At 38.4% G+C, this 18,809-nt stretch overlaps 2 protein-coding genes across 12 annotated transcripts in view; one reads left to right on the forward strand and one right to left on the reverse strand.

Annotated features, from left to right (window-relative positions):
* Positions 1–7,582, reverse strand: part of TSTD3 (thiosulfate sulfurtransferase like domain containing 3) — a 32,104-nt gene extending 24,522 nt beyond the window's left edge. Inside the window, exons 1-4 of one of the 2 annotated variants that reach the window (XM_057738854.1) lie at positions 7,471–7,582; positions 4,361–4,534; positions 4,102–4,261; positions 3,616–3,786 (exon numbers count right to left, since the gene is read on the reverse strand). In XM_057738854.1, the coding sequence (XP_057594837.1) occupies positions 3,714–3,786; positions 4,102–4,261; positions 4,361–4,534; positions 7,471–7,543 (480 nt within the window). In that variant the 5' untranslated portion in view covers positions 7,544–7,582 and the 3' untranslated portion in view covers positions 3,616–3,713. Of the gene's footprint in view, positions 1–3,615; positions 3,787–4,101; positions 4,262–4,360; positions 4,535–7,470 lie in introns of those variants that run through there. The other variant, XM_057738855.1, reaches the window with a different exon arrangement.
* A 4,048-nt stretch (positions 7,583–11,630) lies between these two features.
* Positions 11,631–18,809, forward strand: part of USP45 (ubiquitin specific peptidase 45) — a 57,428-nt gene continuing 50,249 nt past the window's right edge. For 3 of the 10 annotated variants that reach the window (XM_057739079.1, XM_057739084.1, XM_057739085.1), the window contains exons 1-2: positions 11,657–11,680; positions 13,089–15,807. In XM_057739079.1, the coding sequence (XP_057595062.1) occupies positions 15,708–15,807 (100 nt within the window). In that variant the 5' untranslated portion in view covers positions 11,657–11,680; positions 13,089–15,707. Of the gene's footprint in view, positions 11,681–13,088; positions 15,808–18,809 lie in introns of those variants that run through there. The other 7 variants (XM_057739075.1, XM_057739081.1, XM_057739073.1 and 4 more) reach the window with 6 other exon arrangements.

The following is an 18,809-nucleotide window of genomic DNA, read 5'->3' on the forward strand; positions in this document are numbered from 1 at the left end:
AACTTTTAGTTAGAGTTCTGCTTCCTTGTGGATAGTATCACATAAGCTGGAAAGAGATTATAAAGTCAGTACCAGTGACAGATGTAGGTCTCCTAGGCTTATGAACTAAGAAAAAAAGGCTCTCCTCAGGTCTGAAGGAATTAAGATTGAGCTTGGGTTGGAAGGGCAGAGTACTTATATATCATAATCATTGACTTAACCTTAATATTTTTTTTAAGCTTACCTATATTTCTTTAAGCTTACCTATAAAAAATTTTTATCTTGAAAATACATATGCCTTGTAGTTTTATTTTCAACCTCTTATTTAAGTAGAAAATTTAAAACAACATACACAAGAGTAGATAAAATATTGTAATGAACCTCCATACACCTGTCGTTTAGCTTCAACAATTATCAGCTCATGGCCATTTTCATTTCATCTAAACTCCCGCTTCTTCCTCCAACATTCATATTATTTTGAAGCAAATCCAAGATATCATTTTGTCCTTAACTATTTCAGTATGTAATCCTAAGAGATAATGGCTCTTTAAAAAAACAAACACGATAGAAGTCTTACTGTACCCAAAAAAGAATTAGTCAGAATAATTTTGTAATGTCAAATATCCAGTGTTTACATTTTCAGTTATCTCATTAATATAAAAATTATTAAATAATTCTGCTTAGGATTTAAATAAAGACCACACATGCAATTCATTGATAAATCCTTTAAATCTCTTAAAATTCATGGATTCCTCCTTTATTTCATTTAAAAAATTCCCCATTTTGGTTTGCTTGTCCACTAAGAATTTCTCACCATGTGTATTTTGCTGATTGTATCCTTCAGGTACTACTTAACATGTTCTTTTTCTCTCTGTATTTCTATAAATTGGTAACTGAGTGTAAAAGCTTGATCAGGTTCAGGCTCAAAAAAATTTTTTTTCCTTTATAGACTACTGTATCAAGTATCTTCTATCAGGTGGCATATAATGGCTGATTGTCTCTGATTTAGCAGCCATTGATGATGGGTATTGTTTTTAAAAATCAAATATTACCATAGGCTGCACTGTCCAGTGAGATAGCCACTAGCCACGTGTGGCTATTGAACACTCAAAATTGTGGCTAGTCTGAATTAAAATGTGCTGTAAATGTAAAAATGCACATTGGATTTCAATACTTGGTACAAAAGAATGTAAAATATCTAATTTGTTTATATTGATTACATGTTTTAAATGATTTTTTAGATACATAGGAGTAAATAAAGCACTATTAAAGTTAATATTACCTCTCTTACTTTTTTAAATGTAGGAAAACTAAAAATCACATAATGGCTTGCATCATAATTCTTTTGGACAGCGTTGCTGTAAAACATAAGATGTTAGATCCCAGTCCCATTTTCCCTGCTTTTTATTCCTGCTCCCCAGAGCAACTTTTAGTCATTTCTCTGCTGTTGTGTTACTTCCACATTTCCAAGTAACAAGCTTATAGAGTTTATTGAGCACTTCTTATGTGACCAGTATATTCTAAGCTGTTTACATTATGAAGTCATTTAATTCTCAGAAAAAGCATTTTTAGAGATGAGGAAACTCAGGAATAGAAAGTTAAGTAACTTACCCAATCACAAGTCAAGTAAGTGACAAGAGCTTGGATTAGATTCTTATTAAAGTCTGGGCATCTGGGCTCCAGGGCCCAGGCTTTTAAACACTTTACTATACTGCCTCCTTTGCTTACCCTCCAGTTTCTTGTTTTTTTTTTCTTTTTTTTTTTCAATTGTAAATATTATCTCTTAACTTCCTACTGTGGAAGATGAAGATTTTACTTTTTCACACACCTCCTATCCTCCACTTCCAACTCTCACCCCTCTCCCTGCCACTATACTTGGTCTACACTGGGACTCTTACTCCCTTCATCCTCCCAATTTAATCGCATAATTTTTGTTAAACTCATATTCAGTATATATTAAGTATACATTGATTATACTGTGTTCTGTAGTATTTCCTTTCTTTTAGAATATTTTTTGTCTTTCTGGAAAGGCCTCATATATTTCCCCAGACTCTATACCCTGGTGTATTTACCTATTCCTGGTTGGGCCCAGTACTTCAGCAGTGGTTCACTCTGTATAGCTTTTCTTCTCTGAGAGCTCGTGGCTCTTCAGATCCTTGCTTTTTAATATATATGCCCTAGTAATATTTGTTTATATAAATATATAAATAAAATTAAAGGCATGAAAACTATTAAGCAGTGAGGATTTGAAGAGTCACAATGTGGGGAGAAGAAAAGCTGTAGAGGATGAACCAACATTGAAAAGTGTGTGTGTGTGTGTATTATATGTATTTTCCAGCTAGACTGACATATCAGAAATAGAAGTTCAATGGGATAATAATATCACATCCCTACCAGAGATTCTCTAATGGCTTAATAAATCATTTAGGACAAAACCAAGTCCTTATCGTTTACTTGCCAGACCTTATGTGTTCTGAATGACTATATATACGTGAGACTAAAAACAGATGAGTCTGAAGAGACATGGATGGAAGAAAGCACAAACTTGTTTGACCACTCACCAGTGCACTAGTGTACTAACAAGTTTAGGACTTAACATTCCAAAGAAATACACTCATGTTAGTGAGAGTCATTTGCATTTAAACTTTTTTCTATTTTCATTATTTTAATTGAGATATAATTACAGATAATGTATAGTTTTAAAGTGTTCACTTCCAGTGAGTTCTGGTAAATGTTTATACCTATGTGCCAACACCTCAGTCAGAATACAGAGCCCTTCCATCACCTTAGAAATTTTCCTCCTTGCTTTTCCAGTTGATCTCTTTCCCTCTGCAGAAGAAACCACTGTTCTGATCTGTTCTGATTACTATCCCCATAAATCATATTAGGTTTTTGGTTTTTTCAAAAATAAGTAAAATTGTTTACTTATTTATTTACTTATCGGCTGCACTGGGTCTTTGTTGCTGCACGCAGGTTTTCTGTAGCTGCAGCAAGCGAGGGCTACTTTTTGTTGCGGTGCTCGGGCTTCTCATTGCAGTGGCTTCTCTTATTGCAGAGCACGGGCTCTAGGCTTATGGGCTCAGTAGTTGTGGCGCACGGGCTTAGTTACTCTGCGGCATGTGGGATCCTCCTGTGTCTCCTGCATTGGCAGGTGGATTCTTAACTGCTGCGCCACCAGGGGAGTCCCATGTTAGTTTTTTAAATTGCAAATCATATCACTACCATGCTGGTCATAGTGCCATAAGTCTTTGGATATTGCTAATGTACTTTCATTGTTCATATTTCACCTACTTTTCTGCAGCCCAGATTCTTGGTATTTTAAGGTTAAGTCTGTTAACCCACTGGTTTAAGCTCATAGCCTCTTTGATGAAGAGTATAGAAGCTCTACTAACACAAGTGTTCACACATTATGATTAGGTGATACAAGTAACTGGGTCTTTTGGAAGACTATTGAACTATACTAAACTATTTAAAAATTGATTTTTAGAATTCCAACCCTTATGTTTCCCTGGCAAGTCACATAATTACCTCAATCCTCATTAGCCTTCAGCAGTAGGCAGGGGGAAGTGGTATTCCCAATTTATAGGTGAGAAAAAGATTCAACAAATAATTGACTTATACAAAATCTCCTTCCCATTAACCGGTGGTTCCAGAGTGACCTTTTTATTCTTTTGTTTATTCCACTATCCTAGGATGCATGTACACAAGGAAAGAGCCAGCTTGTATTCCAAAATTCAGTTTCCTTGTTTCTTCTCTGAAAATTCATAGGTTGCCCATTCCTTCCATCCTCCAGCATAGTGTTGAACACTAAAAACATACACCAAATAATTAGTGCTATAAATATTTTCTCCTGCTTTATAGCACAAGGTTCATAGGAACTTTAGAGATAAGAATTTTAGAGATTTAGAGATGTGATGGCTTCTCACCATACTATTTACACTTTAAGCCTATTTGAAAGATTGTAGGATGAGAAGTAGAGACTCAGTCTATAAGAGTCTATAGTCTATCCTGCCATTACTAACATAGTAATTATAAGAAATTCTTCAGTAGGTCAGTAAAAATATACCCGTGAAACACTGCAATACATATTCTTAAATCCATTTTTATCCTTCATCTACACACCTGTTAAAGCCCAGAGATATTGCTGTGTCCACAGCCTTCTTGCTTCTCACTCCGGCTAAACAAGAAAACACTAGACTGTCAGAGATGGATGGCTTTACTTCATTGTACTTCTCTTTGAAGTCTTTTGGGTTCATCTGTAGAGCTTCACCTACTTTATCCACTGAAAGAAAATGTTCAGAATTTCTGTTAAATTTTAGATACTGTCAACTACTGGGTATATATTTTTCTAATGAATCAGGTTAAGACATATGTCACTTACATGGTATATTGACGGATCCGGGGATTTTTCCATACTCAAGAATTTCCCATGGCTCTCTAACATCAATTAATACAATTTTTTTGGACTTCAAGAGATTTTTAAGTTCCATATAAGTGACATCTTTATAAACAGCAGTACAAAAATCATGGCAGCTTCCTTTTATTGACTTTAAACCTGGAAAGAATAAAATAATTTAGGTACCTTCACAATGACATCGCTATTAACATCTGGAAAGCGTAGGTCAAAGGAATTTTCCCCATTGTTCCAGTCAGCTAACCATATGGATCTTTTGACTTTACTAAACTGTGTAATTGATTTATATATTTTGCATACAGCCTGACTGAATAGTATGATGCAGCCCTATCCTCCTGCCCTGCATACTTACGGCTGGTCTTGGGCCACCTCCATATCCTACTCTCTCCAAGCCGTTTAATTGAGGGGGAGTTTGTAAATACACATTCAACATTTGGCAACTGAATTTTGCAAATAGATTGCATATCTTACCCTCATCCAAGTTTTTCTTGCATAGTAGAGTCATATTAAACTGACATCTAACTTTCTCTAATTCAGCAAGGAGTTGGGGGGGTTGGTGGAGAACAGGAGGAGTAATCAGTAAGACTGGATTTCCTGCCTTTCCACTTGGTAAGCAAAAGCCTGAAGCAAGCATGAAACCCCTCCTTTTTATTTATTTATTTGGCTGTGCAAGGTCTTCGTTGCAGCACATGGGATCTTCACTGCTGCGTGCAGGATCTTTAGCTGTGGAATGTGAGATCTAGTTTTCTGACCAGGGACCGGACCCGGGCCCCCTGCATTGGGAGCACGGAGTCTTAGCCACTGGAACCCCAGGGAAATCCCAAGCATGGTCCCTTGCTGAGTCTCAGCTCCCCCAAGCCACTCATGGATTGAGTCTGTACTCCACAATTATTTAAAGCTATAGTATAGTGTGTGTGTGTGTGTGTGTGTTTGTACAACATGGCCTCCACTTGTAAATTAACCACTCTATCTGATGCTCAACCAAAGAAACAGTGAACTGCTCCTATAGTGAAGAAAAACTGGCTGTTTGGGATTCCTGAGAGATGATGTACAGTTCTCTTGAAGGATTTTCAAAGAGTAACACAGGCTATACTTAATTTTCACTTTTTGAGCTTAAATTTTGAATAAACTCCAATTTTGCTGTTTCCACACTGGTAAATCCAACCTCACCTGGTTACTTGCTATAGCCTACATCATAGGATATACACTCCAGTTTTCTTAGTATGTTCTATAATGTCTTTCAACCCACCTTACCAACATAACTTACCAAACCTCCTCCTCATTCCTTCTCTGCCCCAATTATCCTACCCTCCAGCTACATCAAAAGTAAACATGTTCTCTAATTCTCATTTTTGTAGTGGAAAGAGCAGGGATTTTAGAGTCAGATAAACCTAGATTCAAATCCTGGCTTGTCCACTTAGCTCTGCGACACTGGGCAGATTACTTAAACTCTCTGGGACTTGGTTTCTCATTTATAAAATCGAATAATATTATTTAACCTTTTAGAGTTGCTGTGAGGTTTAAATAATCTATACAGTGCACAATAAATATCTATTTCACCTTTCCTTCATGATTTATGCACATTGTTCCCTTTGAAGGGAATACCCTTCTCTCTCATCTTTGCCTGGCACTTTTTAAGTCTCCTTTATGACCCTGTTAAATGTCACTTGTCACCTCCCCTTTGATCCAATGATTCCACTTCTAGGTATCTATTCTTGTAGAATACTTGTACATATACACAAAGAAGCATATATGATGATAATTATTGAGAACTTTTTATAACAGCAAAAAAATTGGAAACCAAAATGGCCATCAATAAGGGACTAGTTAAATAAACTATGGTAATTCATAGTGTGGGATATATGCAGTGGTGAAAAGAATTATATGTGCTGCCATGGAAAGCTTCTGAATACCTAAAGTGAGAAAAAACTTACAGAAAAGTAAGCACAGAACATCATATTATATATAGATATCTATATCTATAGTATATAGTATAGATACTATAGATATCCATATATAGTGATGTATTCTATATATTAACATATGCAGTAGTTGCATGTGTCCATTTATTCATGTATACTCATCTGGGGAGAGTATAAAGGGAACTCATGCTGTGCTTTATTGTTTGTTTTTAACATAAGGAGAATATAATCATATATTACGAGTATTGGTAGAATTTTTTAAATGACAGTCATCTTTTCTCTAACACCTTCTCCAACTCAGTCCTTTCCATTGCAGTCTCGACTGTGTGGTGAGGTTTATTTGTGTCTAACCCCAAAATGGTGAAGTAAACTGTCTCCCCAGCAGGAGGTCTGGCAGATTAGGAGCTCAATAAATGATTGCTGATTAAAGGTAAAACCAAATAACAGAATTTGCATGAACGACACATCTTCAACTACAGAAGCTGTACCAAGAGTTAAAGTGGAATACGGGGGGTGGGGCGCGGCTGGAGGCGGGAGAAGGTGTTATGCCCTGGCCCCTGTATCTTTACCCACAAAAGTTGCTGCTAAAGGACAGGCAGCATGTAAAGCACAGAGAAGGGACTGGAGGCCTGCTCAGAGCTCTAGATTCCCCTCCTCCACTAACCACCTTCGCTTCTCTGGCTTCTGTTGTAAAATTACGGGTGGCACTATTACAGCCCCAAAGTGATAACTGTAGGTTCCATCCACCCATGTGTGCTGCTCTCTAGTGAGTCACAAGTATAGCTCGCAAGACTGGGCTCCTCACTGTGACTCTCCCGGGCAGGAAGCTGGCCTCTGGGCTCACTTCTCTGAGTCGCGAAGTGACCTTCATGGCTCAGTCGAGCACCGATACCTCTGTAACTGCCTTCCCACGTGAGCTCCTTGGAGCAGTGTTTGCCCCTCTCCGTGCGTCTCCCGAGAGCAACCCAGACCCTAGTAGATCGGAATCTGAAGGAACAAGACCTGTAAGTGGGTGTTACGTTCCCAGGCGCCAAGCGCCCTGGGTCTGACTTTTAACTGGAAGCCTTAAAGACACAAGCACCCTCACCAACGCCATCCCTTCCCAGGGGCCCGCGATTAGGCGTTCTCGCTTTCCCCGGGGACCCCCAAGCTCACCCCAGAGGGCAGTCTCCACCGACCCGAGGACCGCTTGGCGCGCACTCCAGCGAAGCAGCCGCAGCAGCAGCATCGCCGGGGCTACTACCCACTTCCTCCTGCTGCTCCTGCTCCTCCTACAGTCGCCGGACGAGCCGCTCCGGGCTCTCGAGCGCCCTCCAGCCAGGCGCCGGCCGAACCGGGTAGTGCCACTAGGAGTCATCGCGGACCGCAACGCGCCCTGCTTTAAAACTTAAAATTGTTTGGTAAGAAACTAAGGGTCGGGTTTGCTTTTTTTTGTTTTTGATTATTATTTTTTTTGAGGAGAGGCAAAGTTTAAAAGCGGAAAGGGAATATAACAAAGATAATATTTAAATACATAAAGTAAATACATTTCTCCAATTTACTTCATAATTGGATTCTCATGCATTGAATTAAAGCAAACTACATGGACGCTTTCCTAAGAATGGCTCTTCACTCTCATAGCTGGTTCAACTGATGTCAGTATTAAGGCAATCTCATGCCGTCATCTTTTCTCCACAACATGACGGTATTTGACGCTATTTGAGGATAACTCAGAGTCAGGTCCAACTATTTTATAAAATGTGTTTGTTTCCAATTGCTGCTATACGACAAGTTCACTGACTTAAAACAGCAGAAATTTATTGCGTACAGTTTTGAAGGTCAGAAGTCACTAGGCTAAAATTAAGTGTCAGCAAGCCTGTGTTCCTTCTGAAGGCGATAGGGGAGAATTTCTGTACTTACATTTCCCATCTGAGGCTGCCTGCATTCCTTGCCTATTGGTCCCTTTCCCCATTTTCAAAGCCAACAGTTTGGCATCTTCAAATCTTTCTAACTCTGACCTCTGCTTGTGTTGTCACATCCTCTTCCTCTAACCATTCTGTCTCCCTCTCATAAGGACCTTTGTGATTACACTGGGACCACTGGGATGATCAATTTTATTATATGCACAGAATCTTGCCATGTGAGGTAACATATTCATAGGTCCTGGGAATTAGAACACCTTGGTGTGTGGTCGTGGGGGTAGCATATTCAGCCTACTGCAATAAAGTTTCTTATTACCTTGTTTTAAATTTACTCTCAACTTGGTTCATTACCTTCTTTTTAATTTATTCTCAATTTGGTTCCCAAAGATAATGAAAGCCATATTTAACTGCAAATTGATTCACAGTGAAAATTTTTAAAATTAGTTTCCCAATGGCATTATTAAAATATGTGTTAAAGGAATAATTTCATTGAGTGCACTTTAAACTTATTTCATTTTCAGTAATGTAATAATTAATAAAACGACTTCAGATTTCTATACCAATGACATCATTTACGATTATGTTTTTCCAAGTCATTTGGAGTTTAACCACAGTCTCTGTGTAATCTACTTTGTGGGTTGACTTTGAACTAAGATGTCATTAAATCTCGTAGGTTCATGTACTCTCTGTAGCATCCCCATCATAAACCACAGGTTTATTCACACAGAGATGGAAACAATGTACTTGGCCGCAATGAATCACATTTAATCTAATTTACACTTTTGCAAGAACACCTATTACTAAACAGCTCTTTTCAAGTGTTCATGACTAATCATTTGAGAAATATTTTTCTGTAGGATTTTTTTTTCTGAAAAGATGAATATGTCCTCTTATAATTAGCACAATGCCAGCCCTGGTTTATTTTAGAGGGCTTAGAGCAAAAAAGATCTTGTCAAACAAGAGTATTGATCATTGCTCCTTGGACAAATGTCCAAGTTCTTCTTTCAGAGTCAGTGTGACGGAGGGAAGTAAGGCTTAAAGTGGGATGAAAGGGAGAGACATAATGTAATTTTTTCTGGGAAAAGTCTTCTAGTGCTTATCGATATGAATCATTAATTCTCAAACAACTCATTTTATTTTTTGCCACAATGGAAGTGAAAGACAATTGGAAAGAAGAGGATCTTTAAGAGACTTGGAATTTTTCCTATTTCTTTCTAAATCCACATCAAGCCCCCAGATTTTAGACAAATCAAATGAAGAATTAGGAAATGTATTGTCTTTCATGCAATGTTTTTTTCAAAAGTTTCTATCAAAGCTTGAACATTTGTTGACTCAGTATTTTCACTGCTAATATTTATCTACTGAAAATATCTGCACAAGTAGGCAAAGATAAATGTACACTAACAGGGGACTGATTGGGAAAAAATGATACATCCATTTGCTGGAGTTCTAAGCAACAAGTAAAAAGAATGAAGCTAGTGTGGAAATATGTCCAAGATATACAATCAAGTGAAAAAAAGCAAGTTGTAGAATAGAATGTAGACCATAATCTAACCTGATTCTGTTCTCTTTTAACAAATGGTAATCATGTAAAAATGTAGCACAAATGCATATTGTACTTGCAAAGACAGTTCCTGAAACTATACACAAGAAACACAAAATAGAGGAGAGGAAATGTTACCTCTGAGGAAAGCAAATGGGAATGTGGGAAGGGGGAAAAGATGAGGAACTTTATATGAAACTGTCACGTATTACTTTTATAATAAAAAAATGTATCTTTAAAAATACACTATAAAAACAATATATGTATAGCCTATAGCTTAGCAAAGTATTCCACGCATTTCCAGACAGAACGATGGTAAAATTAAGATACTTAACATTATTTGAGATGTATACAGAGCTGACCTTAAGCACATTTATATTTCTACCCGATGTTTTGTCATAATGTCTTTGCAATAGCACTAAAAATATACTTACTAGGTACCATTTAAAAATAATTTCCTTCCTTTGAAGAATCCATCAAATGGTAAATTTTACTTTAAGTGAAAAGATAAATAATTTGAAGAACATCAGAAACAAAAACTTAGACAATTTTCCCTAACTTATGCCAAATTTTGAAGTGGAGATTGCAGTCTCTGGAGGTTTGAATCATGCTAAGGGTACATCTGCTGGAAATCAAGATAGCTTTGGAATTTTGTCATTTTCAAGAAAAGTTTAAGGATCGTATGGTGATTTGCATAATTTCTAGATTTCTTTTTGTGAGGAAGAGAACTTAAAATTCCATATTCTAATTCAGTGCCCTCCTTTTTTCCTCAGTAATTTGGATTCCAATATGTGATACATTAAAAAAAATCCCTTTTTCTGCAATGCAATTTAGTTTTCAAATTATTTAGATTTGTTCAAGTTTGCATGTCCTTTTTTCCTCCATGTTGTTTCAAATCTGGTATTAAAATAAATGATTTATGAAAGCAGACAATTTTGATTTACAAAATTACAAGACGACCTATTTTTATTTCAGGACTATTTCCTTTTCCCTAGGGGGAAAATCCCCATCCTAAAACATGATTATGTATCCCAGTACTTAGCACAGCGACCCACATATTTGTACGCAGTTAATAGTTGTTGAATGGTTTCTATACATATAATGCAGACATCTAATAACCTCCTTTGCCAAGTTCTCGACATGGAAATAATTTTAACTATTTCATAAATGAACTAGAGTTTTTAAAGGAAAATCAGAATTTTTTTGTATTTATTTCTAGTAACTTTTAACTCGTAATCCAAGGCTCCTTCTTCCATAAGGCCACACCTGTCCCCTGGCTGAAGAATTGCGAAAGAGTACAAGAATCGTGGAGTTTATTCGTAACTAGTGTTGATGTCTGCAACATCATTCAAACAAAATATTTTTCAACCAACTACTTTTACTAGACATATGCAACGTGCAGACCACTGTAACGGGTAATCGAGCTTCGAAGAGGTATAGGTATAGGTCAAGAAATTTCTTAATAAAGAAGTGAGAACGACAGGTAAGACAACAATAATGAAAAAGAACAAGGAAACATATGATGTCATTTGTGACTTTACTGCACAGAAGCGTGTGACGGCGGAAAGTCGGAGGCTGTCCAGGCAGGCAGCGCGGCAACACGTGGGACTTGATCCCGACTCTGAGAACGCCGGCGCTGCGCGAACTCCGGGCCACTATCGGGATCCAATCACGAGTCTATTTACGTTATTCTGAGATGAGCCGGGGCCTACCCCGGCCTGCGGATTTACAGGACGCAGGCGCGACGCCAGTCGGCCCCGCCCGTCCACGCCCAACTCCCGGTGCGCGGCCACGCGGGGGGCGGCCCCAACCCGCCTGGCCGTGGGGGCGGGCACACGAGGCCCCACCCCTGTCCGCGGGAGGGGCGGGCGCGCAGGCGCAGTCTCTTCTGGTTGTAGACGCGGCCGCGCGGCGCGGCAGGGTGAGTTGGGATGCGGCGCTGGGGTCGCCGCAGGAGCTCTGTCTTCGTTTCCGCTACCCCGGGTCCTTGGAGCTTGACGAGTCTGGGAGAGAATCCCCGCCACGCTCCCTCGCCTTCCCGATCCTTGGGGGCTCCAGACGGTCCCCGAGGGCCGCGTGAGCGTGGCCGGGCCGGCCGGGTGTTCGAGCGGCTGCGGGAGGAGCTGGGGAGGTGGGGCGGGAGAGGGGCCGCCTCACCTTGACCCGGGGGCGCGACGGCCCAGCGACCTTCCGGCCTCCCTTCCGCGCTCATCTTCACGGCGCGTTTTCTCTTCAGAAACTTGTTAGAGACCAGAGGAAACGTGTCTTACCGTGGATGTCTGGCAGCATCCTGTAGTATTAGAAACCCTGGAGATGGACTGCTGGGTCCAAATCTCCATCCACCGCTTATTGGTTCCTGGCTTCTGCAGGTCACCTAACTACTGTGTGTCTCAGTTTCAAGTATAAAATGGGGGAAATGATAGTAACCTGTCTCATAGGGGGATGGTTGGTTGGGAGGATGAAGTGGGTTAGTATCTCTGAAGTGCTTAGAACCGAGTGTGATGCACAAAAAAGCATGTAAGTGCTGGTCATCTTTTTGAGTCTGGTATCTTTTTGAGCCTCTAAAAGGAGAGTTTTGTCCCTTTCCTCCCTCCCCCCGCACCCCCGCCGAAAATGATTGCCCGAGAGTAGGAAGAAAAGTTTTTCTTTTTTGAAAATGGGCTTTTGTATGCGCGGACTTTTAAAAAAAACAAACATTTCTAAATAGTTTAGTTGCATCTCCTACGTTACAGAAAATACATGTGTAGGTAAATGCGGAAGTTGAAAACTGTAAAGTTTTATTTGGAAAACCGTGAGAAAAATGGCCAGAACTTATTTGTGCTGAAAATACTTAACATAACGGATCTGAGACTGCTGTCCTTAGAAAGGCCTGCTTACAAGGTTAGCCCTTCTTTGGCATCTGGGGACAATATGTTTTATGCTGTAGGGTATGGTTTATGCAGAAGTTACCAGCTGCCATAAAAATCCTGCACCTGTGAGTCTGTAATGGGCTTCCCTGAGCAGAAATGTTGCACAGATATTACTGGATTTTACTTATTGGGGGAAGAGTCTGGCGACCCCTCCTGGGAGGGAGAGAATGATAAGGAAGCCTGCACTTGGATTCTTCTAGACTTGACCTGTGTCTTTTTCATTAAGCCCAAGCTGTATGTCCATACTACATTGCTGTAATAATTGTTAGCAGTGAGTACAGCTGTGTGCTGGGTCTTGCGAGTGCTTGTAGTAAATCTCCAAATGGTGATCTCAGAACTCCGCAGAGACAGTATTGATGATAGAGCTGTTTGAAGCTCTAATAATTGGACTTTAATTCTGTTTCTTTTTGCTTGAACTAGGAATTGAAGAAGAAAGCTACACAGATAAGTGACTGCTGAATAGTGGGTTACTGTCCAAAATGACTCTGTGTGTTTAGACATACTGCATGTGTTAGAAAGATCACTGGAAATTGACTCTACATTGCCAAGTTAAGTTTGAGTCAGTGTTTTTGAAAAAAGACATAGGTCTTTTATAAATTTTAGGTCAACTGTCTGGTTCTTTTGGTTGTTCTGCTAGTGTTAGCTATGTGTTATTACTCATCTTTATCAAGAGTTACCTGTGCAGGGGGTGTAAAAATGTGACCAGTTTCTCATGGGCCATTTTTCTTGGATTCTCCTAGTTATGCCTATCTCTTTTCAGGACATCAAGTTAAAATAGTTGGAGGTAAGTTTGTAAGTTTGGGGGTAGAAAGATCAGATCTGCCATCTGATTATGTCTCTTTTCTCTCAGTAAAGTAGTAGACCAGATGATATTTGCAGGAGTAGGGAGAGGAGGAGTTGGAGGTTTGAGAGAGTTAAAAATATTTCAAAAGGCTCTGTGAGGAGTATATAAGTAAGTTGGCCAGAAACTTTCTTCAGCCTATTTGGAGGCCTTCATGGAGAAAGTGGTTAATTGAGTTCATCTAGGATTGGGGTTCTGTTAGAGGGGTGATGTAGTAGTCCTTCTAGGCACACGTATTCTGTTCTTTGTGGGTACATGATAAGGTTGTGCTCTTTGTACACTGCACCCCCCATGCCCCTCCCCCTTTTATCTTTTTGAAGTTAAATGTAGCCATATGACTTGCTTTGTCCAGTAAAATATAAGCAGACATGTGTCACTTGCAAGTGAAGCTTTAAGAATGAGCACTTGATTTGCCACTTCCTTTCCTCCCTTCCCTGCTCCAGCGATCATGGAAGCACTTGTTGAAATGCAGCCTGTCAGCCTGGGCACTAAAGGAATATTGGAGTGGCTGAGGAAGCAAGCTGGCTGAACTCGAAGTTGTGATCAGAGAATGGAATACTTGAGTTAGTAATTTTGCAAGTTAGAACTGTAGGGATAAGTGGATGAGGCAGTCTGGAGGGTAAAGACAGTCAGAAATGAAGCAGTCAAGGAACTTGGAGACCTTCTGCATCTCTAACCCTGAAGGCCTTAATTTATTGCAGCTTTGTTCAACAGTGATGACCCTTGGACTTAAGGAAATGGCTCTTAACGTGGTAAACTCAAAAACTTCCTTGTGTGGAACGTGGTACGACTAAATCAGGGTTCAGAATTTATTATTGAATTGAAAGATTCTTCCACCTTGATCAATGAAAGCAAATAAACAAATAACCATGAAAATTACATAATAGCTTAGCCATGGAGAAGCATGGTATTAGGTAGGATTTAGGATATAATGGTTTAGAAAAATGCGTTAACTTGTATCTAAAATCTTTAGAATTAACTTGAATTTTTAAGAAATATAAGGGATTTCTTAAAAAGATATTTAGAGGTAAATAACACTGTGAACAAAGAGATAAATTGGGTGTGGGACATTATACAACTTTGCTGTTGAAAGTTTGGTCTATGGACCCCAGCAATGGGTTCCTGCTGGGAGCTTTTTAGACAGGCAGACTCTCAGGTCCTGTGCTAGACTTGAATCAAAATCCACATTTTAACAAGATCTCCAGTTTGACTGATGCACAATTCTGATCTCTTAAAAAGCCAGTGCCTTAGAAAAGTAAGACACTATCAGTTTTCCATTTCTTATGGGAAGAACATTTGTAGACTAAAAGATACTAACTGACATAACCAATACAAAATGCAAACCTTGATTGACTCCTTATTCAGAAAACCAGTATAGAAGACACTTTGGGACAGCTGAAGAAATTAGAATATGATACAATATGAGATGATATTAAGGAGTTACTGTTAATTTTCTTAGAAGTGATAATGATGTGATTGTATAGGAGAATCTCCTTGAGGGATATATGCTCTCTGCAACTTACTTTTAAATAGTTCAACAAAAACAAACATACTAACATACATGTGTAGATATGTCTATATACACATTGATATTTAGCTAAAACAAACATGGCAAAATGCTTTAGATGTGGAATCTAGATAGTATATGGGTGTTCATTATACAGTTCTTTTAACTTTTGTGGCAGTTTAAAATTTTTCATAATAAAAAAGTGGAGAAAAAACTCACAAAAAAAATGCAAGAGCTTTTTAAGATAAAAATGTATTTCTCTTCTCCGTAGTCCAGTGCTGGGTTGTACAGTGCAGGTAGGGTGGCTCTAGTGTGCTTGGTACTTGGCTTTCATCCGTGGCCCATTGTGGCTTCTCCAGCTCCTTCTGTCTCCTAGGCTGGCGAAACGGAAGAAAGGGCAAGGGGAGCGCAGGAACCAGAAGCAGCATAAAGTTTAGGTTTTTTTTTAATTCACCTGGACGTCATACATGTAGGGAACCGCTGATAAAAGTCAATTGTAATGTGTCATTTGTATATTGGTTTAATAAAGATTTCTTTGGTTTCAGCTGGTATTCCCTTTTCCTCTGTTAATTTACTAGGCCCATTAAACTTGAAGTCATTTCCATTCTAATATGCATTAAGTGAAATACATAAAATTTTGATTTTGACGATTAATGTGTATTCCCCCCGCAATCTTTTCAGTAAATAACAGATGCGGGTGAAAGAGCCATCCAAAGCTTTACCCGAGAAAGCCAAAAGAAGTAAAAGGCCTACTATACCTCATGATGAAGACTCTTCAGATGACGTTGCTGGTAAATTATGATGTCTGGCATCCTGAAGAATGTTGCAGAAGAGAAAAAATAATTTATGTTTTTAATGAATAAATCCTTTGCTCTTTATTTTCACCATTTTCTGCATGAACTTTAAAATCAGCTTGTCTAGTTCCTGTTGATGCTTTTATTGAGATTTTGTTTCTTTTATAAAGTGAATTTAGAATTGGCATCTTTTCTTCTTGTTTTTTTCTCATGGCTGTTAAAACTGAGCCCTCAAGCCAGTGAGGTTGGCAGATGACCCTGGGGAGCTGCTGGCTTCCTGGCTTGCTTTTCTCTTTAGCCTGATGCCTTGGGTTTTAGCCTCTGAGGATTTTCCTTACTGACTTACTCAGCTCTCCATTTAAAAAGATATTTTTAATATATTATTTCCATTGTTAAGTGTTTTTAACTTGGATAATGTTTCAGGATAGATTGCTGTATTGAAGGAAGTCTGAATTATGTCTTTAAATATTTGTTCTATTCTGTTAATAAGGTTTTCTTCAGGTACTCTTATTATTCTTTTGTTAACTCTCTTTTGCATATCTTCCATAGTTATTTTTTCTCAAATCCTCTAAAATTCCTCTATGTCCTTTTCCCTTTGCCTGCTGTTTTCATTTTTATTTCTTTACTGTGCGTTCAGCAGTCTCTTTCACCTCACACTCTTTTTAGTTTTGCCTTCATTTTTGTGGTTTTATTTTATTTATTTTTCCTGAAGTCTGCTACTTACATCGTATTGCTTTGCCACCTGAGCCTAAAGTGTTTGTTTCTTTTTTGTGTTTTTATTTCATGGCAGTGATGGTTCTGCCATTTTTCCTTTTCTTTCCTTCCTTCTTCTTATATTATCTTAGCATAGAATTTGTGGCTTTGACTTTCTTTGATTACCCATTCTTTGATGTAGGGTTGCTTTTCTTGGGCCAGTTTGTTTTAGAATATTTGTGTAAGAAGGAGGGCCAGGGCGCTGTTGAGACCTAACTGTTGAGTTTGAGCTCATTTAGCCTTTACTTCTTTACAATCACCAGGATTATGCAGCCCTGGGTTTGTTCAGAATCCAAATTGTCTCTCCTTTCCAACTGCCATAGAGATAAGGCTATTCCCTGCAATTATGGCTTACTTTTTTATTCTCACTTAGTGAATGAGAAATCCCTTTCTTTCGCTTCTTCTCAAAATGGAATTGGGTGTAGAGGAGTTCCTGCCACTGTTATTGCAGCACAGAGATTTAGGTTTTGTTCCATGTCTGCAAAGCATGTGTTGTCCTCTGTGAAATCTACTGCTGCAGTGTTCTCTCTGCTTCCTTCTGTGGGCACCCCTGTTTGATCGCCACTGCTGTGAGGTGGGAGGCTTTCCACTTAATTTGTAACTTGGGGCTTCAGCTGTCTCCTGGTTTCTCTGAGAATGAACTTTGTGTTTTTGTTTCCTGTTCTTTTTGCCCTTGGTTAGTTTGGGGGAGGAGAAAGGGGAAGTGTTGATTTTATGCCACCATTTGCAAATTGGAAGACCTTGTAAGATTTTTATTAATATTTAAAGTTAAAAAATGGACATTTTGATTATTGCTTTTGATTTGTCAATGTGAAACAACTATTGACTTTAATACATTTTTATATTTTTATTCAGGAATCTCTAGAGGACCTATTTGTCAAATGAAATTTAGACAATTATATAATTAAATGAATTGCAGAAAACTGAGGAAATTTACTTATTAACATAGAAGGATATTTTTCACATTTTTCCCCCACAAAAGATACTGAATACTGTTTAAACGCTGGTTAGCTTTTGTAGGAAAACCTCAGACTTTTTAATTTACTTATAAAAAGAATATATGGTTGAGATATTTAAAACTAATAGATTTAATTTAGGTGCCTAGAACCTTTTTATCTTGAATTCACTTACCTCTGAATTCATTAACAGTTTCAGTTTTATAAGTCTGAATTGTAGAATCAGAGAATGGTTAAGTTGTACCCTGGACAGATCCCACGCCAGAGGTGATGTAGAAGGTGTGTGGCAAGATTTTTCCCTTAGAATTTTAAAATATAAAAACTCAAAACAATGACATCTGGTAAACCATTTCCAGGTCCTGTACTTTTGTGGTCGTTTTTATCAGTCTTCCCCTGAATAGCCCTTTCTTTAATGGCGTGCATCCTTGCTTTTCAAACATAAGACTTCAGAATTACTCCTTTTATGCCTATTCTTATAACTGCTCTTGGTGTAAAATTAGAAGTTTTAATCTTTTATCAGATTTACATATTATTTTTGTTGAAATTATTTATTATAAGTAATTTGCCAGGAATCACATTCTTTGTCTTCAGAATGAAATGGAACTAATGCTTAGTCTGTAGTTAACCAGTAGGTGAAAAGGAATGATTTGCCTTCAGAAAGTGAAGTGGTGAAAGTTGAAATGTACATACTTCTTCTCTTTTCCTCTTCAAGGTATTCAGTTTCTGCCTATGTTGTTTGCTTTTGGCAGGTAGCTGTAGGTTTGGTGTTTGGGATATTTGAGAGGTAGGAATTTAAGTTTTCAGGTATTTGGGAAAAATGGAAGTGTTACTGAGCTCTTGGGAGAGGAATATGGTTATTTGAAGAATTAAAAACATATTTGCTCATTTTGGCCATTTGTCTCCACACAGTGCACACAGTGGGAATCTGTTATAAAGGATAATGAAGGACCATGCAAAATCATTTGTTATTTGGGAATATTCATTAAGAAGAATTCTGCAAATTCTTGTTCCTGCAAATTATGCCTTTGTTCTTCTCTTTTCTTTCTCCCAACAATGGTGAAAATAGTATCATAGCAGAGCTAGCTGGTGGGAAGATTTTACTTGTGTATCTTAGTGAAAGAAAATACATTCAAAATGCTTGACACATAGTAGCTGCTCAATAAGTAATCTTATTTATTAAAGTTTTAATTTTTGAATTAATTTTAGACTTACAGGAAGGTACAGCATATATACAAGGAGGTCCTATTCACCCTTCATCCAGTCTTGCCTGATTTAACATCTTGTGTTTCT

This window comes from Hippopotamus amphibius, chromosome 6 (assembly GCF_030028045.1).
Source record: "Hippopotamus amphibius kiboko isolate mHipAmp2 chromosome 6, mHipAmp2.hap2, whole genome shotgun sequence".
In the NCBI taxonomy this organism is placed as follows: Eukaryota; Metazoa; Chordata; class Mammalia; order Artiodactyla; family Hippopotamidae; genus Hippopotamus; species Hippopotamus amphibius.